The sequence below is a fragment of the Podarcis raffonei genome, chromosome 12 (genome assembly GCF_027172205.1).
Source record: "Podarcis raffonei isolate rPodRaf1 chromosome 12, rPodRaf1.pri, whole genome shotgun sequence".
Classification (NCBI taxonomy): Eukaryota; Metazoa; Chordata; class Lepidosauria; order Squamata; family Lacertidae; genus Podarcis; species Podarcis raffonei.
In genome coordinates this window covers 41,182,885-41,203,113 of record NC_070613.1, presented here as the reverse complement: position 1 = coordinate 41,203,113, position 20,229 = coordinate 41,182,885, and the positions used below count along the sequence as shown (strand labels likewise).

The 20,229-nt window shown below is 38.9% G+C and overlaps 1 protein-coding gene across 5 annotated transcripts in view; it reads left to right on the top strand.

The window, feature by feature from the left end:
• The window catches only part of THRB (thyroid hormone receptor beta), a 179,263-nt gene that overhangs the window by 139,997 nt on the left and 19,037 nt on the right, over positions 1-20,229 (top strand). For 2 of the 5 annotated variants that reach the window (XM_053409988.1, XM_053409987.1), the window contains exon 5: positions 3,547-3,628. The exons of 2 other annotated variants lie outside the window; for them this stretch is intronic. In XM_053409988.1, coding sequence (XP_053265963.1) covers positions 3,613-3,628 — 16 coding nt within the window. In that variant the 5' untranslated portion in view covers positions 3,547-3,612. Of the gene's footprint in view, positions 1-3,546; positions 3,629-6,053; positions 6,397-20,229 lie in introns of those variants that run through there. One more of the 5 variants, XM_053409990.1, reaches the window with a different exon arrangement.

Here is a 20,229-nt window from a genome sequence, read left to right as displayed (position 1 = left end):
AACATAAAAGCAGATATATTTGTGAAATTGCTGTTGGTGCCATTTATTGTTCCAGATGCTTTGAGGCAAATTACCTCAGCGTAGTTAGCTTGCCATTTATTTATTTATTTAAAAACCTGTTATATGAGTAAAACCAGGGCTAATCCGGCACCTGAAGTCGGGTGTGAGTTTTTGTAGATCATGAAACTAATTTTTTTGATGGGCCAGAGAGTAGACTTTTCCTCCTAAAGCTTATTTTTCACTCCTGATAACCTCAGCTTACTCTTGAGTCTGCTGATGCCTCACCTTTCTGTGTGGGTGATGCCATTTTTGCTACGTTTGCACAAAAGGGTGACAACTTCTGTCAAAAATAGAGCGGACAATAATGATCTCCTCACACCTGTGCCAAGTCTCCCAACCAACACAGTTATAAACGTATCTTATCATTGCTGCCATACTACATCTTCTTTTTACATTGTACCACATATTTCCATATACCACACAGACAATGCCGCACAGTGTACAAAGACCACTGTATTATGCAAGTAAGGATAGCAGAACTTTTAAATACTTTTTTAAAAATAAAAAGCTATACTTCCACAGCTGTATCCTAAGGGTCAAATTCTGCAGATTTGCTCAAGCATCTTTGAAAGCCGTTTTAATTTTAACAGTGATGGTGCAGCCTACGTTTCTACGGTAACTGTCTACAGTACCAAATTTTCCATTCAGATCTGAAATATTCACATATTTCAAGTGGAAACGTCATACACTTCAGTTCTTGTTTAAGCAAGCATTTTTAAGAAGTATTTTCTTGTCAAACGTTTTATCCTTGTTATACTACCAGCTTTTGTCATGTGGCTCAGCCCTTACGCAGTTAAAATATAAAAGTTTGTCCCCTTAGCAAAAGTACTCCTGATATATTCATTAAAAATATTTTTAAGTGTCCCCATAAAAAAATTAGAGCATCAGAGAACATTAATTGTGAGAGCAAAACATTAACAGATTCTACTCCATATTGTGACTATTGATTTCCCTTCAGCGGGCTGTGAGTTTACAGCAATTGCTGTAGCATAACTAAGAACTAAATCAATTGTTCTTTTTCAAACCGATGTAAAATTAATTCAGTTTGCAGTCTTGTTCTTCTAAGAACAGTACATTTCAGAAATATTTCATTTCATTTTAGTTTTCATATTCCTTTCTTGAAGGCACTGAGGAGAGCCAGCTCTGTTGAAACTTGTGTAGTTTATTTAAATTGTTTTTTGTGTTTCATACTTTAGTTAATTGTTTGTTCTGTTTTGATGGTTGAAGTCACCTTGATAATTTATTGAATTACCTAAATGAAACGGCCCTGAGAGCTTATTGAATGGTCTGTGTGTTGAATGTCTAAGTAAAATGAGTATAATAATTTCAGCTCCCTTTTCTATATCGCATCTTATATATCAGCAAATATGCTTTATAGCAAGTTGGTCCCACATATTGTATTTTAAACAGGCTTGATATACAGCTTTCAGGTACCACCAATTAGTTACGTAATTAACAAATGTCTATTTAAAATAAGCTCACTTCTTGTGTGCAGTCCCCACAAGGTTTACTTTATTTACCTCTTTACTTTGTATTTGTATGTTATTAATGGCATATAGCTATTTGTTGTGGAAAACAAATGCAGAGTTTTCCTTTTCCCCGTTTTATCTATACTCATCCCCACAAAGATGCCGATAAAAAAATCTTAAATGATATTCCCAGCTATGGCTGTACCCTGGCACTTGATGTGTATCATTTTAGCTCATGCGATATACCAAATAATGTGTGATGCACCATTTTTGTCTTTCCTCATGGGTAGGCAAACTAAGGCTTGAGGGCCAGATCCGGCAAAATCGCCTTCTAAATCCGGCCTAGAATCAGCATGTTTTTACATGAGTAGAATGTGTCCTTTCATTTAAAATGCATCTCTGGGTTATTTGTGGGGGCTGCCTGGTGTTTTTACATGAGTAGAATATGTGCTTTTATTTAAAATGTATCTCTGGGTTATTTGTGGGGCATAGGAATTCGTTCATTCCCCCCCCAAAAAAATATAGTCTGGTCCCCCACAAGGTTTGAGGGGCAGTGGACCAGCCCCCTGCTGAAAAAGTTTGCTTACCCCTGTCTTATCTAGATACTGGAATATTAAAAATTATTTGTTTGGTATAAATATTCCCAAGAAAAGTAAACTGCAACTTCAACCATTTCACAATGGCAATGTTTAGAAGTATTAAGATTTCTTGCTATAACACCATTGCCCCTATTTTTCTGTTAGTACTTCACATTAAAAAAAATATTATAGCAACTAATGGTTAGAAAATTCAGGACACCATCCAGCTAAATTTAAGCACAGTAAGGTCCTCCTGGGCAGTATGCAAGTAAATAATTGTGCATGTGGAACAGCTTCCACCTGTGCAGCAGAACTTTTTCGTCTCTCAGTCCTCCATCCCCAACCTGTGCTCCAGAAGGTTCAGGGAATCTCCAGAACCAATTTCAGGAATGCATGGAGGCGAGGAGAGCAGGGCAAATTCCCGGTGCGCAAGCAGAAGCCATTCCATTTGCACAAGGAATTACTAAGCACTACTTTGGGTACCAGGACGCGGGTGGCGCTGTGGGTTAAACCACAAAGCCTAGGGCTTGCTGATCAGAAGGTCGGCGGTTCAAATCCCTGCGATGGGGTGAGCTCCCATTGCTCGGTCCCTGCTCCTGCCAACCTAGCAGTCCGAAAGCACTCAAAGTGCAAGTAGATAAATAGGTACCGCTCCGGCAGGAAGGTAAACGGCATTTCCGTGCGCTGCTCTGGTTCGGCAGAAGCGGCTTAGTCATGCTGGCCACATGACCCGGAAGCTGTACGCCGGATCCCTTGGCCAATAAAGCGAGATGAGCGCTGCAACCCCAGAGTCGGCCACGACTGGACCTAACGGTCAGGGGTCCCTTTACCTTTACCTTTTACTTTGGGTACCACCTTACTGTTTCAATAGGTGAGAATTGAACGCTGAGTTAACTTTCCCATTGAATTCAGAAAGACTTAACTTTGGCTTAATCATGCCATCTGTATTTAAACTGTGTGTTTGTGTGTGTGTGTGTGTGTGTGTGCACGTGGTTCCTTTGTTGTACAGTCATAGCTCATGTTACATTTGCTTCATGTTACGTTTTTTCAGGTTGCATCCCGCGGCGACCCAGAAGTACCGGAAAGGGTTACTTCCGGGTTTCACCCCATGCGCAGTAGTGCCAAATTACGCTGCGCACCTGTGCAGATACAGCGCTTCAGGTTGCGGGCTTTTCACGTTGCGAACGGGCCTCCGGAATGGATCCTGTTCGCAACCAGAGCTACCACTGTAATAGAAAACAGAAACATGTTGGCTGGTAGAAGTTTTCTAAATCTCAGCCGCATTATACATGTGCAGTGCACACAAAGAGCACTCCACTTCGCTTGGAAGTGGATGGAAAAACTCAAGTGATGTTGAGTGCAGTCGTGTCAACCAATCTACTTTCCCCACAGGAGGCAAAGGATTACTTGCTTGGTTTTTTTATTTTATTTTTATACAGAACTGCAATCTTTTGAAGTAACCACTCCCCAAATATCTCAAGTGGATTGACTGCCTGCCTGCCTACATGGATCATATATTAGGTGAATATTAGTATTTTTAAATGAATATATCTTTCTTATACCCAACAGAAAAACTTAACTACAAATCAAACATGTCCACAGACTAGGAAGAGCCAATCATCCTGATTTATTTAGTGTCAATATTATTATTTTTATTAAAACAGAAGAAAACAACGGCATGATCAGGAAAGGTGTCTTGGCATAAAATAAACTGAAATGGAACAGGAGACGTTTCTGGAGGACAATGTTTGGTGTCAAAGTGAAACCTTAACATTCTTGAGCTTTTAGTAAACACTTATTAGTGGAAAAGTCAGAAACTGGAGATGGATGACTTTCAGCGCTGAAAATTCTTTGTGCCTAAGCAACAGAATCAAAGGCTTCTTTGTCTTTGATAGGAAGTTGTCAATTCAGTTTTAAGATATAAGCTGTACCAAGTTTTTACTCAATTCAGCTTTTTTTTAAACCAAGTTATTTATTTACTTTTGTAAAAAAAGAAGAAGCAGGCCTTGATATACATTTTTAAATTAAAAACTCTCGATTTAAATATTTCAAAATGAAATATAAATGTGAAAAACAGCACACAATAAATGGTTTTAATCCACTGTACCTCCAATGTAGAATGGCTATCAGGCACAAAAATCCATTGTGGAAAGTAGTTACATCTTAGACATTGTTGGATAACCTTCATCAAAATCAAATTTTGAAAATGGCTTGGTTCCAGAAATCCCCTTGTCCACCTGCGGTACCCCCAGTCCTTCGCAATATCTCTTCTGAGAGTCGGGTGACCTTTCTGAATGGGGTGAACATTCAGACAAACAAGTGTGTGTGTGTTAAAGGGAAGAAGGGGATCACCCAAAATCAGGAGGCTGAACCTTCTGTGAGCAGGAACATCTCTGGATCGAAGCCTATATAAAGTAAGGTTGACAAGCTCCCAATTTTTGACACTCACTTTATTCCATATGAAGTGCCCCCTCAAGAATTGTCCTTGTTCATTTTGGAGCGTGCAAATGAAAACCCAACTGTAATAGTAGACCGAAAATAATGCCTTAAGATTCTTATTGGACAGCTTATGGTTTTGTCCTTCTGAAGAGTTAGCAAAGCAGTTTTTTCCCCAAATTATGACAGTTGTCAGGGAAAAGAAGGAAGAAGTATGACAAACTTCTTTCTAAAAGCATTTGAAAACATAGTTGCTGATTTATATGCAGTCATTCTTTTGTGTTTACAGTCACTCCTTTAACCCCTATTAACTGAGTAAATTTCAAAACTGTTTGATGCCAGTGAAACAAGAAAAACAACAAAAATTGTAAGAAGTTTTGCACTATTACTGTAATAGTGGCATTCATTAAAATTACTTGAGACCTTTATTTTAAATGCTGGTTATAAGAGCTTGTGTGTGACCTGAAATGAATATGAGACATTCTTATTTTTAAAGTTGAGGAGGCTTTATCTAATTACTGACTCCCTTGCATAATGATTTTGAAATGTTCGTAGCATAAGTGTGTGAATGAGACAGATGTAGAAACAGCCAGCTCTTCATTATTGAATCATAGGAAAAAAAGCAATTTAATGAAATGTAACTGGCAAACCAATTAAGCTTAACTTTAACATTTAAGCACTATTCTGTTGCTGATTAAGATGGCTTGTTTTGAAATTTCCCACCTGTTGAATTCAATAAAAATTGCTTACTGAAATCACTGAAGTTTGAAAAAGCTGCTTTCTTGCAAATGTGTTAAATTAGTGAGCAGCGGGGAGTTTGGCCTATGTGTATGTAAGGCATGAAAGGTTTACGCAAATCATTCTGTCAATCAAAATCAATAAAGCAGATGACAGATTTAGACGCTAAATTTTTGCAAAACGGGACATACTGCTTGAGTCATCAACATAGCACTATTGGATTTTCTAGGAGTTAATGCTGAAAACCAGGATTATTGATTTTTGGATTTTGAACATATCGTCTCAAGGATTTCCTGAGTGCACTTTGTGATGCTTCACACTTAAGTTGACAACACCAGGGGCATTTCTGTGTCCTTGCCTTTGTAATCGTTTTCTAATCATACTGAAAGGAGACAGAAGTAGCTTTATAAAATTATTATTCCACCCCCCAAACTCATGGAACGGTGGGGTTGTCTGGGCTTTACCTCTTTGTCTGGTGGCCAGTGTTACCTGCCATCTTATTGAGGAATTAACATACAGTCACAGATTAAGACCTTTGACTGTTATAAATCTGCTTTCCAATATGTTTGACTGGCAGGAGAGCTCTCAGTCTATCCCTAATATAAATAGGGTATTAGCACATCAGGCACCGCTCTAAAGTTAAACATACAATTTTGCGGTCGACTTTCCTGGGTGTTGCGTATTCATCTCTCTTGCCCACCCCATGCGTATGCAGGCTTCCGTGTGTATATGCATGTGAGCGCATGTGTGCATATGTAAAATATAAGGCTGACGATAGGATAGCAAAATGAACTACTGTATGCAAGAAATATATGAAGCTCGCCCGGCTGCCAGCAGCAACTGCTACATGCAGCCCTCTGATTATTGCACTTATATCGAAGATAGTCAGAGTTACAGCAGTTGCGATGCTCAGGTCCTGCACAATAATAACATCTATATGGAACAGGCCTGGGCGGTGAATCAGCCGTATACCTGTAGTTACCCTGGAAACGTTTTTAAAAGTGAGTACTCCGACATGGACGTGGCCCTGCATCAATACAACCAACCTGAATATTTCACCGAAGAAAAACCTACTTTTTCTCAAGGGCAATCGCCATCATACTCTCAGAAGAAAGGTAGGAAATGCCAATTTTTGTGGGTTTTCTTTTTGTGACATAAAAATAAAACCCACCTGAATTTTGTCCGTTTGCTTGCTTTACACCTGCAATTTTTCTCCGTTGGCTCAGTTACATCTTTGAATGTGAAGACTGCCTATTGAGAATCGAAAGCAGCAGCAGCAGCAGCGACAGATGTTGCTAGGTGATTGGGAAAGGGTGTTTTTTGAGGGGGCAACGGGAGGTGAAAGACAAAGACTTGCCATTACTTTTACTTTAATTTCAGAAAGCTTATGTATATACGTATATTTCTGTGCCGTTAAGCCTGTTGTCTTGATATATGCTTGTGTGTGTGTTGGCTGGTACGTTTTCAGAATGCCTGGAAAAGTTTCTCCTTAGCAAGGTTTTCATTATTGACTCATAACATTGCCAAGATGTATTATTTTCTTTATTTTTTGCATCTTAAGGTGATTATGCCTAATTAGCATTGATTAAAATGTTATTTAAAAGGATATTAAAATGTACAGCCAAGTGTAAAAACAAGTTACAAAAGGTCATATGCTTAAAAGTTCCTTAAAGCACTAGGCTCTGAATTACAGTCGGCAAAGTAAACTATTAAGGAAAAACCTGTAGATATGAAACTTTATTTTGCCCCACGTCCGATTAATTGAATGTTTGAGTGGGAAGTACGCTGGATTGGAAAGTGAATACCCATTCTTCTAAGCCTTAAAATATGTCTGTTTCTCAGAATCTTAATATAAAATTACTTCCCAGTAAGGAAAACACAGAATATTGCTGAGAAAGTGTTTATGAAAGGTGTGTGCAAATAGTGTTAGAATTTCCTTTTTTGTAAGAGAAACATTATAGATGTTTCATTTGATGAAATAGCTTGCTTGAGACTGAAACTCTGTGCATGTTTTCATTGGAGCAAGCCCAATTAAACTAAGTGGAGCTTACTTTTGAGTAGACACGTATGGGATTGTTCTGTAAAACATCGATATGATACCCTCCAGTTACTAAGACTGAACTATCTGTGTGCAAACAAAGCCTAGCTTTGCTTATATAACTACTCAAGGAACATTACTTTCTTATTTTCAAATGATTCTGTAGTTCAATGTAGCATATTTACAATAGGTTTATTAAACCTACAGCCTTTTTTCCTGGTACGATAAATAACTAGTTGCTCCTGCTATATTAGACCTACGGTAATTATCTATATGTGTCTATATGAGGAAAAGTAAAATGAAAAATATTGCCAGAATTTGGGTTGTAGGGGCGTAAGGATGGTACACTTTATTAATTTCTAAAATTAAAAATGTCAAAATCATGTTAAAAAATTGAAAAAAAATACTCTTTGGACCCCCCCCCTTTTCATTGCTCTTTCCTATCATAAAATATATGTGTTTGATTAGAAAATGTGCAAATCACCATTCTGTAAACAAATGCTTTCATTTGTTGCCATATAATAGACAGTTGTATTATTTGGGGGAGCAATATGTTTTTTCACTCATTTGTGCACAAATATTAATTTTCAAGCTTCCTGTTCATATTCAGTTCATAAAAATTCTTAGTCACCTTTCTGTTGGAAAACATCCCCCCCCCCCAAATGAAATTAAGGACCTCACACTAAAACATAAGTTGGCTGTTCCGAATTTGCAATAGTGTAAAATGTGTATCTGTCCTTGTATTTGACAATTCTTTGATGTCTGGCCATCTTAATATTTTTAAAGTAATTCTTGAGATAACTGTGTTAGGCTTAAAATAATATAGGTCTATGTGAACATTTTGCAACAGGTTAACCTACTATTTTACCAGCAAGTGGATTTAATATTGGGAAACATTACAAGCAGTTTTTGAAAGCTGCCTTTCCTTTCCCTAGAATAGCTATCTTGATAAATGTTTCAGGGCATTTTCATTGTGAGCTATCTATCCCTCAATTAATATTTTCTTGCCCGTTGAAAAACGAACACAGAAAGAAGGCTTGCAGATTCATATATTTGCAGAAGTGAAGAATCGTCGTGGCTTTCACAAAAGTATTCTAATACTGTATTTGCTAAACCGATCGTATTTGAAACTTTATACGTGTTTGTTGGTGGTTTTTGCTTGGAAGCTTTAAGACAAACTCTTATAAAAGTAACCAATCACTTAATCCTGTTCCGAGGACAGACGGCTTTTAATAAGAAACATTTGTGACATTATTGATCCAAAATTGATTCACCCCTTATTCTTCTTCCACCTTTTTTGTTAGCAAAGTCTTAGTACTGGCTCATTAAAACAAAATTAAGATCCAAAGCAGGTGTTCATGAGCTTTGCCCTCGTTCCAGGCAATTCTTAATAACTTCATTTCTATTAATTATGTTTGCTACTATGTTTATGCAATGCCACTCCCTCAGAGCAATTCGTAACAAACTTCTAAAACTTGTGCTGTTGAGTTTATTCCCAAGCACAGAAGAGATCTCTTCCTTTCTGATCCTAATGAAAAGCCCGTCCTTTTACAAGTTGTACAGCATCTTGTTTTCCCTTGCAATACAGCCCCAAATAGAAATTGTGTTTCTAATAAAAGTCGAGAACAAAAGATCCACGTGATGTGTGGGACAGCATCTATGGGAGAATTATAAGTACCTAGAAGATTTTGAAAAAATAAGTGTTCTACGTTGTAATCATAAGTTCCCAGCTTTTGCTATATGGTGTTTTCATTGTATTTAACACCTTGCTATCTTTTCTTTTTGTGGCTAAAAAAAATGGCATAAAATGAATCTAGAAGCTGGGTATCAGAATCTGTAATTTATTATGCATCGATTATTCTTACAGCAAATATGCAAGCCCAAATTGTAACAATGATCAATACATTATTACACATTCTGAATTTGAGCCTCTTGATTAATGTTCCTGTGATTTGCAGAACTTGTTTCAATGTAAGATAAGCACAGCCGGTGGGTTTTTTTCCTTTTAAAAAATAATGTTTAGGGGTACTCTCATATTCCTACTCGTATTGAAATACTGCCCCTCAATGAGGCCAAACTTAGATTCACAAAATGTTTAGGCGGGTATGCGTACCCCCAGAAAAAAACCACTGAGCACAACTATCATTCATGACAAAGTCAGAAATCAGTTTCTACCACAGTAAGCCTTCGGTTCACAGACTCTCCCTTCCTCATTTTTGTTATCTCAAGGAGGAACTGCTATTGATTTTGAACTGAGCACAGTTTTCTACCCAAGACCAGTTTAATCCTGGATTCTTTTCACTAAACATAGTTTAAGCAAGCCACAGTTCCTAAATCCAAATGTAACAGGGCACTGTGCTAGGTTCAGCAGAGGAGGGGAGCTCATGTGAGCATGAGGCTCACAGCAGCTCGTTCTAATATCAATTCAATTCAATCAATTTTATTGTTTATAGCCAATGGCAATTACAATACAGTATGAATATCACACAATTGCAAAATGAAAAAACACCAAAGCAAGGCAAATCTACAATGTCCAAAAATTTAGGAATGTTCCTTCTCATCAGCATCCCTCTTGCACCATCCAGAAAGGTTGCTCTTTCTAATATCAGAAACAACAATTCCCCAATAAATCTTAACCAAGCCAAAAAGAACCTGAACCTTCATGGTTCTGTACTTTTCAGCAATTCTATGGATTTAAGTGAAAACACATTGTGTGAACAAAGATTTGCAAATTTTGGCACTGAGGCTTACATGGAAGCCTTTTTTAAAAAAGCTGCCTTTGATGTCAGCTGTGGAAATTTAGGTGTCATATCATGCAGACAAGATAATCTGTATGTACCATTACAATGACAGTGTATACAATTTGCAAAGCAGGTAGAGGTGACAGAGTCTGTCATCGTAACCCATGTGTGAAGGCTAACAATAACTTGAACTTCTTGGAGTAGGCGGTAAGAGTTAAAGTGTGGTTTTACTTAAAGGATGTGCTGTTCAATCATGTTGCTTCCTTCTAGTTATTCAGTCATGTTGCTTCCTTCTCAGTTGTGAGTTGTCTAATCTGAAATCCTTTCCAGACTTTTGCTGAAGACAGGGAGTGGACTGGGAATCAGCTGATACCCACTTTTCCACATTTTTATCTGAAGCTTGTAACGGAGACTGTGTGTGGGCTGCGTTTAGATTTTCAGATGAATGTGGAGAAGTCAAAAGGTGGTATTGTGGGTGAGAAAAGAGGTAGAATACTTGATTCATGGGTGTGATGCACAAGCTTCAAAAAGCATGAGATAATTCTCAAATGTGGCCTGTGCTAGTATACTCTTGTCTCTGTGATCCTTTATCTTGTTTTATATCCTGCCTTTCAAAGTACAAGGAATGTACTTTGAACATCCTTAGACTGCAGTTCTGTACTCAGGCGGCATAAAATGATGGGATCTAAGGAAACACGGAATTTAGAAGGCCCCTTCAAATATGTTTTTCTCAAACAGCATGACCTCTTTCTGTACTGGACGGCAAAATTCTAGCGAAGCTGATGGACATTTGGAACATAAATTGGGCTATGTCGTGAAGAGAGGGGTGCTCAAAAGTTCCAGGGGGAGAATGTAGCTCTCTTCCATCAAAGCATTTGTTTGTATCGTAATCATTAACTGTGTGCAGGTCAATGAATAGATCATATGCTTTGTCTGCAGATGTTCCCGGCTTCAATCTTGGCATCTCCAGTTAGGATTGGGAAAGACTTCTATCTGAGGTATTAGAGAACTGCCGGCTGCATATAAGTGCAGACAGTGCTAACCTAGATAGATAAATGGTTTAATAAAATTCAGGTGTTAGGAATCTCACTACGGCTTTATCAAAAAATTCTGCATTTGAGATAATGAAATGCAGATTGTTAGACAACAAACTCCAAGTGCTTAGTAGCCAAATCAGAAGTAGTGTATGTGCAAGTCTGGGTTTGGTGCGAGGGGGACAGCCAGTGGCGTCTTACCTCTCCATTTTGACCAACCCGAATCAACACAGGGCCTATATGCTAGCGAGACGGAATGTGCTGTCCTCGGCAATGCGACACGGGAGATTCCAGAAAATACCAGTCGTAGAGAGGCTATGCCCCTGTGGACAGAGACAAGTGGAATCAGTCGTGCAAGTTATTTTGCACTGCCCCTGGTATCAGACAATTTGATCTTAAGTTTATCAATCGGTTGTTAGTAGGGAGTGGTATTCAGACAAATGTAAGGTAGCTTTTCTAATGTTCACTCAGGAATGGGGATAAGATGGAGCTAGTAGCCAGGTTTCTGAAACATGCAGTGAGGATTTGTGAATGCTAAACAACACTAATTTAAGAGCTAGAATTAAATAAAAAAATTGTCCAGTAGCACCTTAAAGGTAAAGGGGACCCCTGACCATTAGGTCCAGTTGTGGCCGACTCTGGGGTTGCGGCACTCATCTCACTTTATTGGCCGAGGGAGCCGGTGTACAGCTTCCGGGTCATGTGGCCAGCATGACTAAGCCGCTTCGGAGTGCACGGAAATGCTGTTTACCTTCCCGCTGGAGCGGTACCTATTTATCTACTTGCACTTTGATGTGCTTTCAAACTGCTAGGTTGGCAGGAGCAGGGACCAAGCAACGGGAGCTCACCCCGTCGCTGGGATTCAAACTGCCAACCTTCTGATCATCAAGTCCTAGGCTCTGTGGTTTAACCCACAGTGCCACCCGCGTCCCTCGTGTGCATGCACATGAAAGCTTATAACCAGAACAAACTTGATTGGTCTCTAAGGTGCTACTGGACAATTTTTTAATTTTAATTTAAATTTTTTAATTTCTTTTGACTGCGTCAGACCAACACAGCTACCTACCTGAATTAAGAGCTAGATGCAGGGTTTTCCAAGGGGGAAACAGCATCCTTCCTGTATTGAGCTGCATGGGCCTATATAGCTCACGTCTTCTCTAAAGACAGCATGAAAAGCTGGTACAGGGGCACCTCCATGATGATGATGATGATGATGATGATGATGATGATGCTTCTCTGTAAATTTGAAGCAACTACGAATTTCTTACATAATTTTAACTGTGTGGTTTGTCCATGGAATAAATTGTAGCAGTCTGTCTGCAGGATAATCAGTATGTAGAATGACTGCAGCTTTTTCAGATGACCTTTTTCATTTGGCGCTTTTTAACAGAAGGAGCCATTTTTCACTCAATGGCCATCGCTTGGCCAATATTGGGGGAAAGGAGATGGCAAATCAGCAAGCATTAGATTTACCCGGTTAAGCATCATCAAGGGTCGACATCATAATAAGCAATAATACTGGTACTTCGTACAGATAGAATCCTTTCCCTTGTTTCGAGGACTGAAGGGCAATCTTAAGTGGCTTGCCTAAGGAAATGTAGCAAATTGGATATGGGGGTGGGAATATAATCTGATTCTCCCTGTGCTTTATCCAATGATTCATGCTACCTTAACATTCTAGATATATATATATTTATATATTGAGCCAGAATTGAGTTTGGTTGGCAATTCTCACTTTTCATTGTTTCTAAGGAGGTACAGTGTGTTAGAGTGATATTGACTTGTATCTCTCCCAAGTGCAGCTCATTGTACTTACAATAATTTTGAAGACAAGGAACATGCATTTAAGAGCAAAACCTACAATCTGCACCTTTGTGAGTAGCCAAACACCCACTACTTTTCACAGAGGCCGGGAATAGGTCTCTTAGGACGAGGCCTTTAACCCATTTGCTCATGCAGTACCCCACAGCTTGAACAGAACTGTATGAATACCCTGTAATTTTCTTAAAAGTGGTACTCATTTCCCACACAAAGGGACACACAGGTATTTTTCGCTTCCAAGAAAGTAATGCAATAAGGTTCCACTGGAGCATTTGCAACAAGAAAAATAATAGCAAATAGTCAACTGTACTAGACATGTGGGAGCTCTTTATCCAACCTGTGCCACGTTGCCGTTTTTCTGTTCACATACCATATTTTTCGCTCTATAAGACGCACTTTTCCCCCTCCAAAAATTAAGGGGAAATGTGTGTGTGTCTTATGGAGCGAATGCAGGCTCCATGGCTTCAGCGAAAGCAGCGCGAAACCTCCGGAGTGCACCGCTCCCGCTGCGCTCCGGAGGCTTCGCGTTGCTTTCGCTGAAGCCTGGAGAGTGAGAGGGGTCGGTGCGCACTGACCCCTCTCGCTCTCCAGGCTTCAGGGATGGCCACCCGATGCTCTCCTGGCTTCAGGGATGGCTGCGCTCCGGAGGCTTCGGGCGGCCATCCCTGAAGCCGGGAGAGCAAGAGGGATCGGTGTGTACCGATCCCTCTTACTCTCGTGGCTTCGCTTCACTGGAGAGGCACTGTGCAGCTTTCCCTCTCTGCGCAGCGCCCCTTCAGCGAAGCGGGAGGAGAAATGGAATGGGCTCCGCTTTTCCTGCCACTTCGCTGAAGGGGCGCAGAGAGTAAGAGAATTTTTTTTTCTTGTTCTCCCCCTCTAAAACTAGGTGCGTCTTATGGTCGGGTGCGTCCTATAGAGCGAAAAATACGGTATTTAAAATGGGTCTGGCCATAGAAATACCGTTCGACATATAGCTTGCTAACAGCTCATACCTCAGAGGCTTATTGATACGGTGTGTTTGCTTCATATTAGCATCACAAAACCAAACATGCAAATATTGGGAAGGTGGCTTTGGATGTGATATGATTAGTCAGGGGTCATCAACCTGCGGCCCATGGGGGTCATTTAAATGGCCCCCGAGCCGCCCGCTTGGTGAGTCCCCGCCCGCTGCACTAAACTGGCTCAGCGCAGAGCGGGGACTCGCTTTCGTGGTGCCGGAAATCGCATCTGTGCAGACACGATCCGGCCCGTGGTGCGATCTCTGTGGGAGTGAACTGGCCCAGGCGAGGTAAACCTTGCCGAGCCCTGGACTAGATTATGCATCCTATTGGAGGGGAATGGTTACGATTTCATGACTTACCGATATTTATAAAAGTACAGATTTTATTTCATGATTGCTATTGTGATACCCACTGAAAGCCATACTGCTGATGTGTGTGTGTAAACAAACATGTACATAGTTTGTTAATTCACTAGTTGTATAATCTTTTATTTACTAAAATAAAACATTAAAAGTTCAGCGTAATTACTGAACTTGATGTCTTCCCAATATCAGAAGCTCATCTTGTTTGTAATCGCAGCTAAAGTTTCTTTGCTTATGTACAGCAGCATAAGCTGAGATGCATATCATATCTTCGTCATAGAGGGTATTTCTTTTGCCAGAGCATGATATTACCCAGAGTGTTGTCTCTTCTCTGTATAATAGCCTTTTGAGCACTTCAAAGCATCATTAAACAGTTCATTAAACAGGGGTGAGTGTATCGATTGCCATGCTGTGCATTTTCAAAGGAATTAAAAAAACACACCAATCCAAGTGGAAGTTAAATAATTGAATAAACTTATATGAGACCCGTAGACCCATAGACAATGTCAAGAAGGATAGAAGAATAACAGAACAGCAAAAATGTGAAAGGGTCTTCAAATATGCCACTAAGTATATATTTAAAATTAACCAAATGAAGATTTAAAAATAATAATAACAAAGCTATTGCTATTTGATGATTTCATAATCTTAGTACTAAAGGCACAGCAGTGTTGCCACTAGAATAAATGTTGCTCTGGGTTTCTGGTAGGGTACTGTCTCTGCTGTTAGCAACGTTTATTTTGTGGAACTTTTGAAAACTGCTCAAGAGACCTTTTAACCTTAGCAGTGCTTTTTTGGGGGGTGGGGATGTGCCGGTGCTCACCAAAGGGTACTGGTACTGTGTACCCTTGTGTACCCCCGGGGGGGAGGGGCACTGAACCTCAGTATCATCAGCTACACAAAGAGAGTAAGGCCTCAAGATGACTATTAGCCTTCCAAAAAGATCCCCTCTAGACCAGTGTTTTATTGCAGATGTATTCTGCAACATGTTTTTGACATAGTAATTTGTTGTTGTTTAGTCGTTTAGTCATGTCTGACTCTTCGTGACCCCATGGACCAGAGCACGCCAGGCACTCCTGTCTTCCACTGCCTCCCGCAGTTTGGTCAGATTCATGTTTGTAGCTTCGAGAACACTGTCCAACCATCTCGTCCTCTGTCGTCCCCTTCTCCTTGTGCCCTCCATCTTTCCCAACATCAGGGTCTTTTCCATTATCCATTCTGAAGGAAATCAGCCCCGAGTGCTCACTGGAAGGACAGATCGCGAAGCTGAGGCTCCAATACTTTGGCCACCTCATGAGAAGAGAAGACTCCCTGGAAAAGACCCTGATGTTGGGAAAGATGGAGGGCACAAGGAGAAGGGGACATAGTAATAGTAGTAGTGGATTTATTCCGCTTTAATAGTTGCGTTGTGACGCTTCCCCAATGCTACCAGACTATTGCTGTCTGGAGGGGCTAGGGCACAAAAAATAAGCAGTGGGGGGGGGGCGGATGGACGATGACCCGTAACATGGTATGAAAAGGTAGAGGAAGTTAGTAGGAAGTAACAGGATATGCCCTGCTTGGAAATGAAGCTGTATAACCGACCCAAAATGTTTGCAGGCACAAACATTATTGGAAGTGGAATCGTGGTTGACTACCCCAATAACAGAAATCATCATGAATGCACAATAAAAATGTATCTTTTGAAACCTGAGTTGCATTAAGATAAATGCTCTTAAACTGATGACTAATTGTCCATTTTGTGAGCGCCAGTTAGCCAGGTTGGGAACGGACATAAGCGCACTGCAATGATGGTCACTTCCATGTTTTGCTGTCTTCAGCTTCCATGTCTTACTACCTGATTTGGCTGAAAAAGTGCTCCTTCTGAATTAGGTTAGAAAAAAACAAACCAAGGTGACTATCAATACATTCTTGAATATTTTGCTGATCAAGGGTCTTTCAAAGAAATCTTATTAGTCCAACTTGAAAAAGGCACAAACACAGAACTCTACTCTGCTTCCTCTATAGCATTCACATAATGGAAAGCTCTGCAATGATTCATTGGGTCTAAAGAGCATTGGCTGAGATCTGTATAGAATCCTTTCTTGTGAGGTCTGGTAGATCGCTTATCCATGGACCAGCTACTTCCAAGTAAAAAACAATAGTCACTGTGTAGGGTATGCAGGGGCTACATGCTCCATGGGGCCCTAAAACCCACACCTCTTGTTAAAAGATCATATACAATACTTTTATCAGACTTAGCAGTAATACAATAAGTTTAGTTGGTTTTTTTATTTCTGCATTGATGAGTTTGCAAGAAACATTTTTCCTTCGCATTTGAGTTGAAAAGTTGTGAAATTTCTTCAAAAAGCTTTACAATGACTGGTGTTAAAAAACACACATTCTAATGTAACATTATGTAAATTAATAGATAAAGATGCACCTATGTATTCTGAAGATGTGTGTTAATACTTAATTTCTTCTCATAAGTTTTAATCTCTGGTGTATAATTCAGATTAAATTGCGAGGGCTCCTCAAATGTATTTTGCAGTACAAAGGCCCCCAACAAATTTGGTTGAAAATACAAACATTTACAACGCTAAATAATTATTGGGTATAGACTTGGTATGTTATCCAGGAGCAATTGGTTCTACAGGCCCTGCAGATCTTGATCAAGTGTAATAGATTTCAAGAGGGATTGTTCAGATTGGATTATGGGACACATTCTTCTAAGGTGTGGGCATCTGCTCCCGCTGAGTATTTTGTCTTGCCAAGAGTTCAGATTAGACAGATTTGCAGGTCCGGACTTTGACGAGACTGCAGCTTTACCTTCAACTGCCATAAATATACTGGACAGATGAGGGTCAAGGTCATTAAGAGTCATTTGGGCTCTTCTACCCAAGTCTTGACCTGCATTTGTGTGATATCCTTCGTATTATGAAGCAATGTTGAAATCGTTGTACGCTAACAATAAACACCTATTTGTTCTTTAGGACAAGAGCACACCATCTTTGTTAATTTACCAGCTGGTTCTCCCCTCCCAACTCCCCTCTGTGTTGCAGACCACACTCTCTCATTCTGTATGCTTTTGGGTCCAGTCCATCGCTTTAAAGTCAAGATACAGGCGTGCCCTGGAAATATTGCGTATTTAGTTCTGGACTGCTGCAATAAAACGAATATCGCAATAAAGCAGGGTGGATTTGATTTAAATCAAATCGATTTAAACCACAATTTAAATCTTTAGTCGGTAAGACTTGATTTAAATCTTCTTCTTTTTTAACAGAAAGAATCGTACTTGCTAGTATAAACTAAATATTTACAACCAGATGAAGGTTTCATTTTTGGAATAATAATTTTTCAGAGTAGTTTTTACAGTTATATCAAAAATTACTGGTTTGGTTATACTTTTAGAAATACATAGACTGATAATTATGAAATTATTGTGAGGTTTAATACGTTAACTGTTTATATTTGGATGGCGTTTCTGCTGTACTTTATTGGAAGGAGAAAAATAATCATTTCCTTACTAACAATTTAAACATTTTATTTAACTAAAACAATAACATTATAGCATATGTATCCATGTTTGTTAACTGATGTGGTTTAACAATTTTTTCAAAAAATAATGTTACATAAATAGAAAACTATCTTTAGAGTTTTCCTCCAAAAGCATTTTGTTTTAGAAATCCAATTTAAATTGTTAAAAAATTTTTTACTTTTTATTTTTTATTTTTTAAAAATGATTTTTTTATCCACCTTAATAAAGCAAGTCACACTCTTCTTTGTTTTTTTGTTTTTGTTTCCCTGTGCATATAAAAGTTACATTTACACTGTACTGTAGTCTAATAAGCCGTGTCCCCCAGACTGCAGGAGCAGGAAGAGGGAAACCCAGTTCCAGCCCTAGACAGCTCCACTCCCATGACCAGAAGAGGGGCAGCTGTGGGGGTTTATCTTCCTTCCAGTCTAAGTTATTTTAGTGGTTAAAACTGTTGCGGTCTCTGGTTTGAATTGTTTTATCTGATTTGCTGTGCTTGCCAGCAGAACGTTTTAGACTGCTTTTTTATTTTGGAATTGTAATGATATGGTTTCAGTAGTCGTAGTTTATAGTTTTCGTCGCAGACATGAGCCACTTTTAAGGCTTGACCTTAATGGCATAGAAATAGTGCAAATTAATCTCTGTGCATGCATATTATTATTATTATTACTCAGCCACTCTCACAACGGAATTAATGATAATAATAATAAAAACGATAAAACATCAGACATTAAAAACTTCCCTAAATGGAGCTGCCTTCAGATGTCTTCTAAAAATCAGATAGTTGTTTATTTCCTTGACATCTGATGAGAGGGCATTCCACTGGGCAGGCGCCACTACCAAGAAGGCCCTCTGTCTGCATTGGTCCATTTCCCTAGTGCTCACAGTTTGAAAAACTGTGGTGTGTTTTTTTTAAAAAAAAATACTTTATTCATTTATTTATTAAAAAAATATTTTTGTACTGCCATATCATAACACATCAGGGCTATTTACAATGTCACAGCATAAAACACCATTTAAAAAATGCAAAAACAGATAATCATTACGTCTAATCAAGATAAAAATTATGCAGTTGAAAAGGCCTGTTAGCTCTTCCAGTAGCAAAGGCTGTATGCTTATTTTTCTGCAGGCTCTAAGGGATATTATTCTCCTGGTTCATCTGGGATTCATTTGGGAAGTGAACATGGATTTTTCATATTTCCAACCTCCTCCCTTGGACTTCCCTCATACTCGCGTTTTGCTTTATTTCCATATTGTTCACCCTGCGTATTGTTTCCCCAAAGTTTTCCCAATACATATAGTCTTATTTTTTTGTTGTACACAGTTCTGATTGTTTACTCAAACCCTGCCAATGAGTCCATTTCTTTATGTTGCCTCTTCATATATGTTGTAAATGGTTCCCATTCTCTTTTAAAGCCTTTGTTGTCCTTTTCATGTAGTTTTTCTGTTAGTTTTGCCAGTTGTGCATATTCCATAAGTTTCCCTTGCCATTGTTCTTTCGTTGGTATTTCTTCTGTCTTCCAAGTTTGTGCTAGTATAATTCTTGCCACTGTTGTTGCATACATAAATAATTTCCAATTTTCTTTTTTTCATCTTGGTCTAAAATTCCTGGGAGGAATGCTTCTGGTTTCTTAACAAAAGTCCCTTAAAAATTTTTTTTTCAATTCATTATATATCATTTCCCAATAATTTATACTCTTTTTGCCTTGCCACCACATATGATAAAATGTACCTTCTTTTTTTTTTACATTTCCAACAAGTTTTTGATTCCTTTTTATACATTTTGTCCACTTTCTCTGGTGTTATATACCATCTATACATCATTTTCATATAATTCTCTTTCGGTAAGATACAGTCTGTAAATTTTAGGTTTACCTCCCACATCTCTTCCCAATCTTCAAGTTGTATATTATGACCTAAATCCTGAGTCCACTTTATTTGTGCTGACTTTACCATTTCATCTAACGTTTAGCCATAAAGTAGGAGATTGTACATTTTTTAAAGTAATTTCGTATCACTCTCAACTATCTCTTTTTGAAAGTTTGATACTGTATAACCAAAACCTTTCCTATTGCCTTCCTTAAACTGTTCATTTAATTGTCTATGATACAACCAGCTTTGTAAAAAGGTCTTCAATTCCTCATATCCTTTCAGCCTTAACTCTTCTTCTATCTGTATTAATAATTCTCTGTATGTCGGCCAGTTTCCTTCAGTAGGTTTAATGCTAATAGTTTAATGCTAGTGGTTTTAAAGCTAATGCTTCTACCGGCGAGAGCCACCATGGTGTTTTTAGTTCTAGAAAGTCTCTATATTTATTCCAAACTTTTATAAGCATTTTTCTTATTATATGATTATGAAAACCTTTATGTTTTTTATCTTTCCCATACCATAAATATGAATGCCAACCAAATCTATTATCATGTCCTGAAGCCTCCTC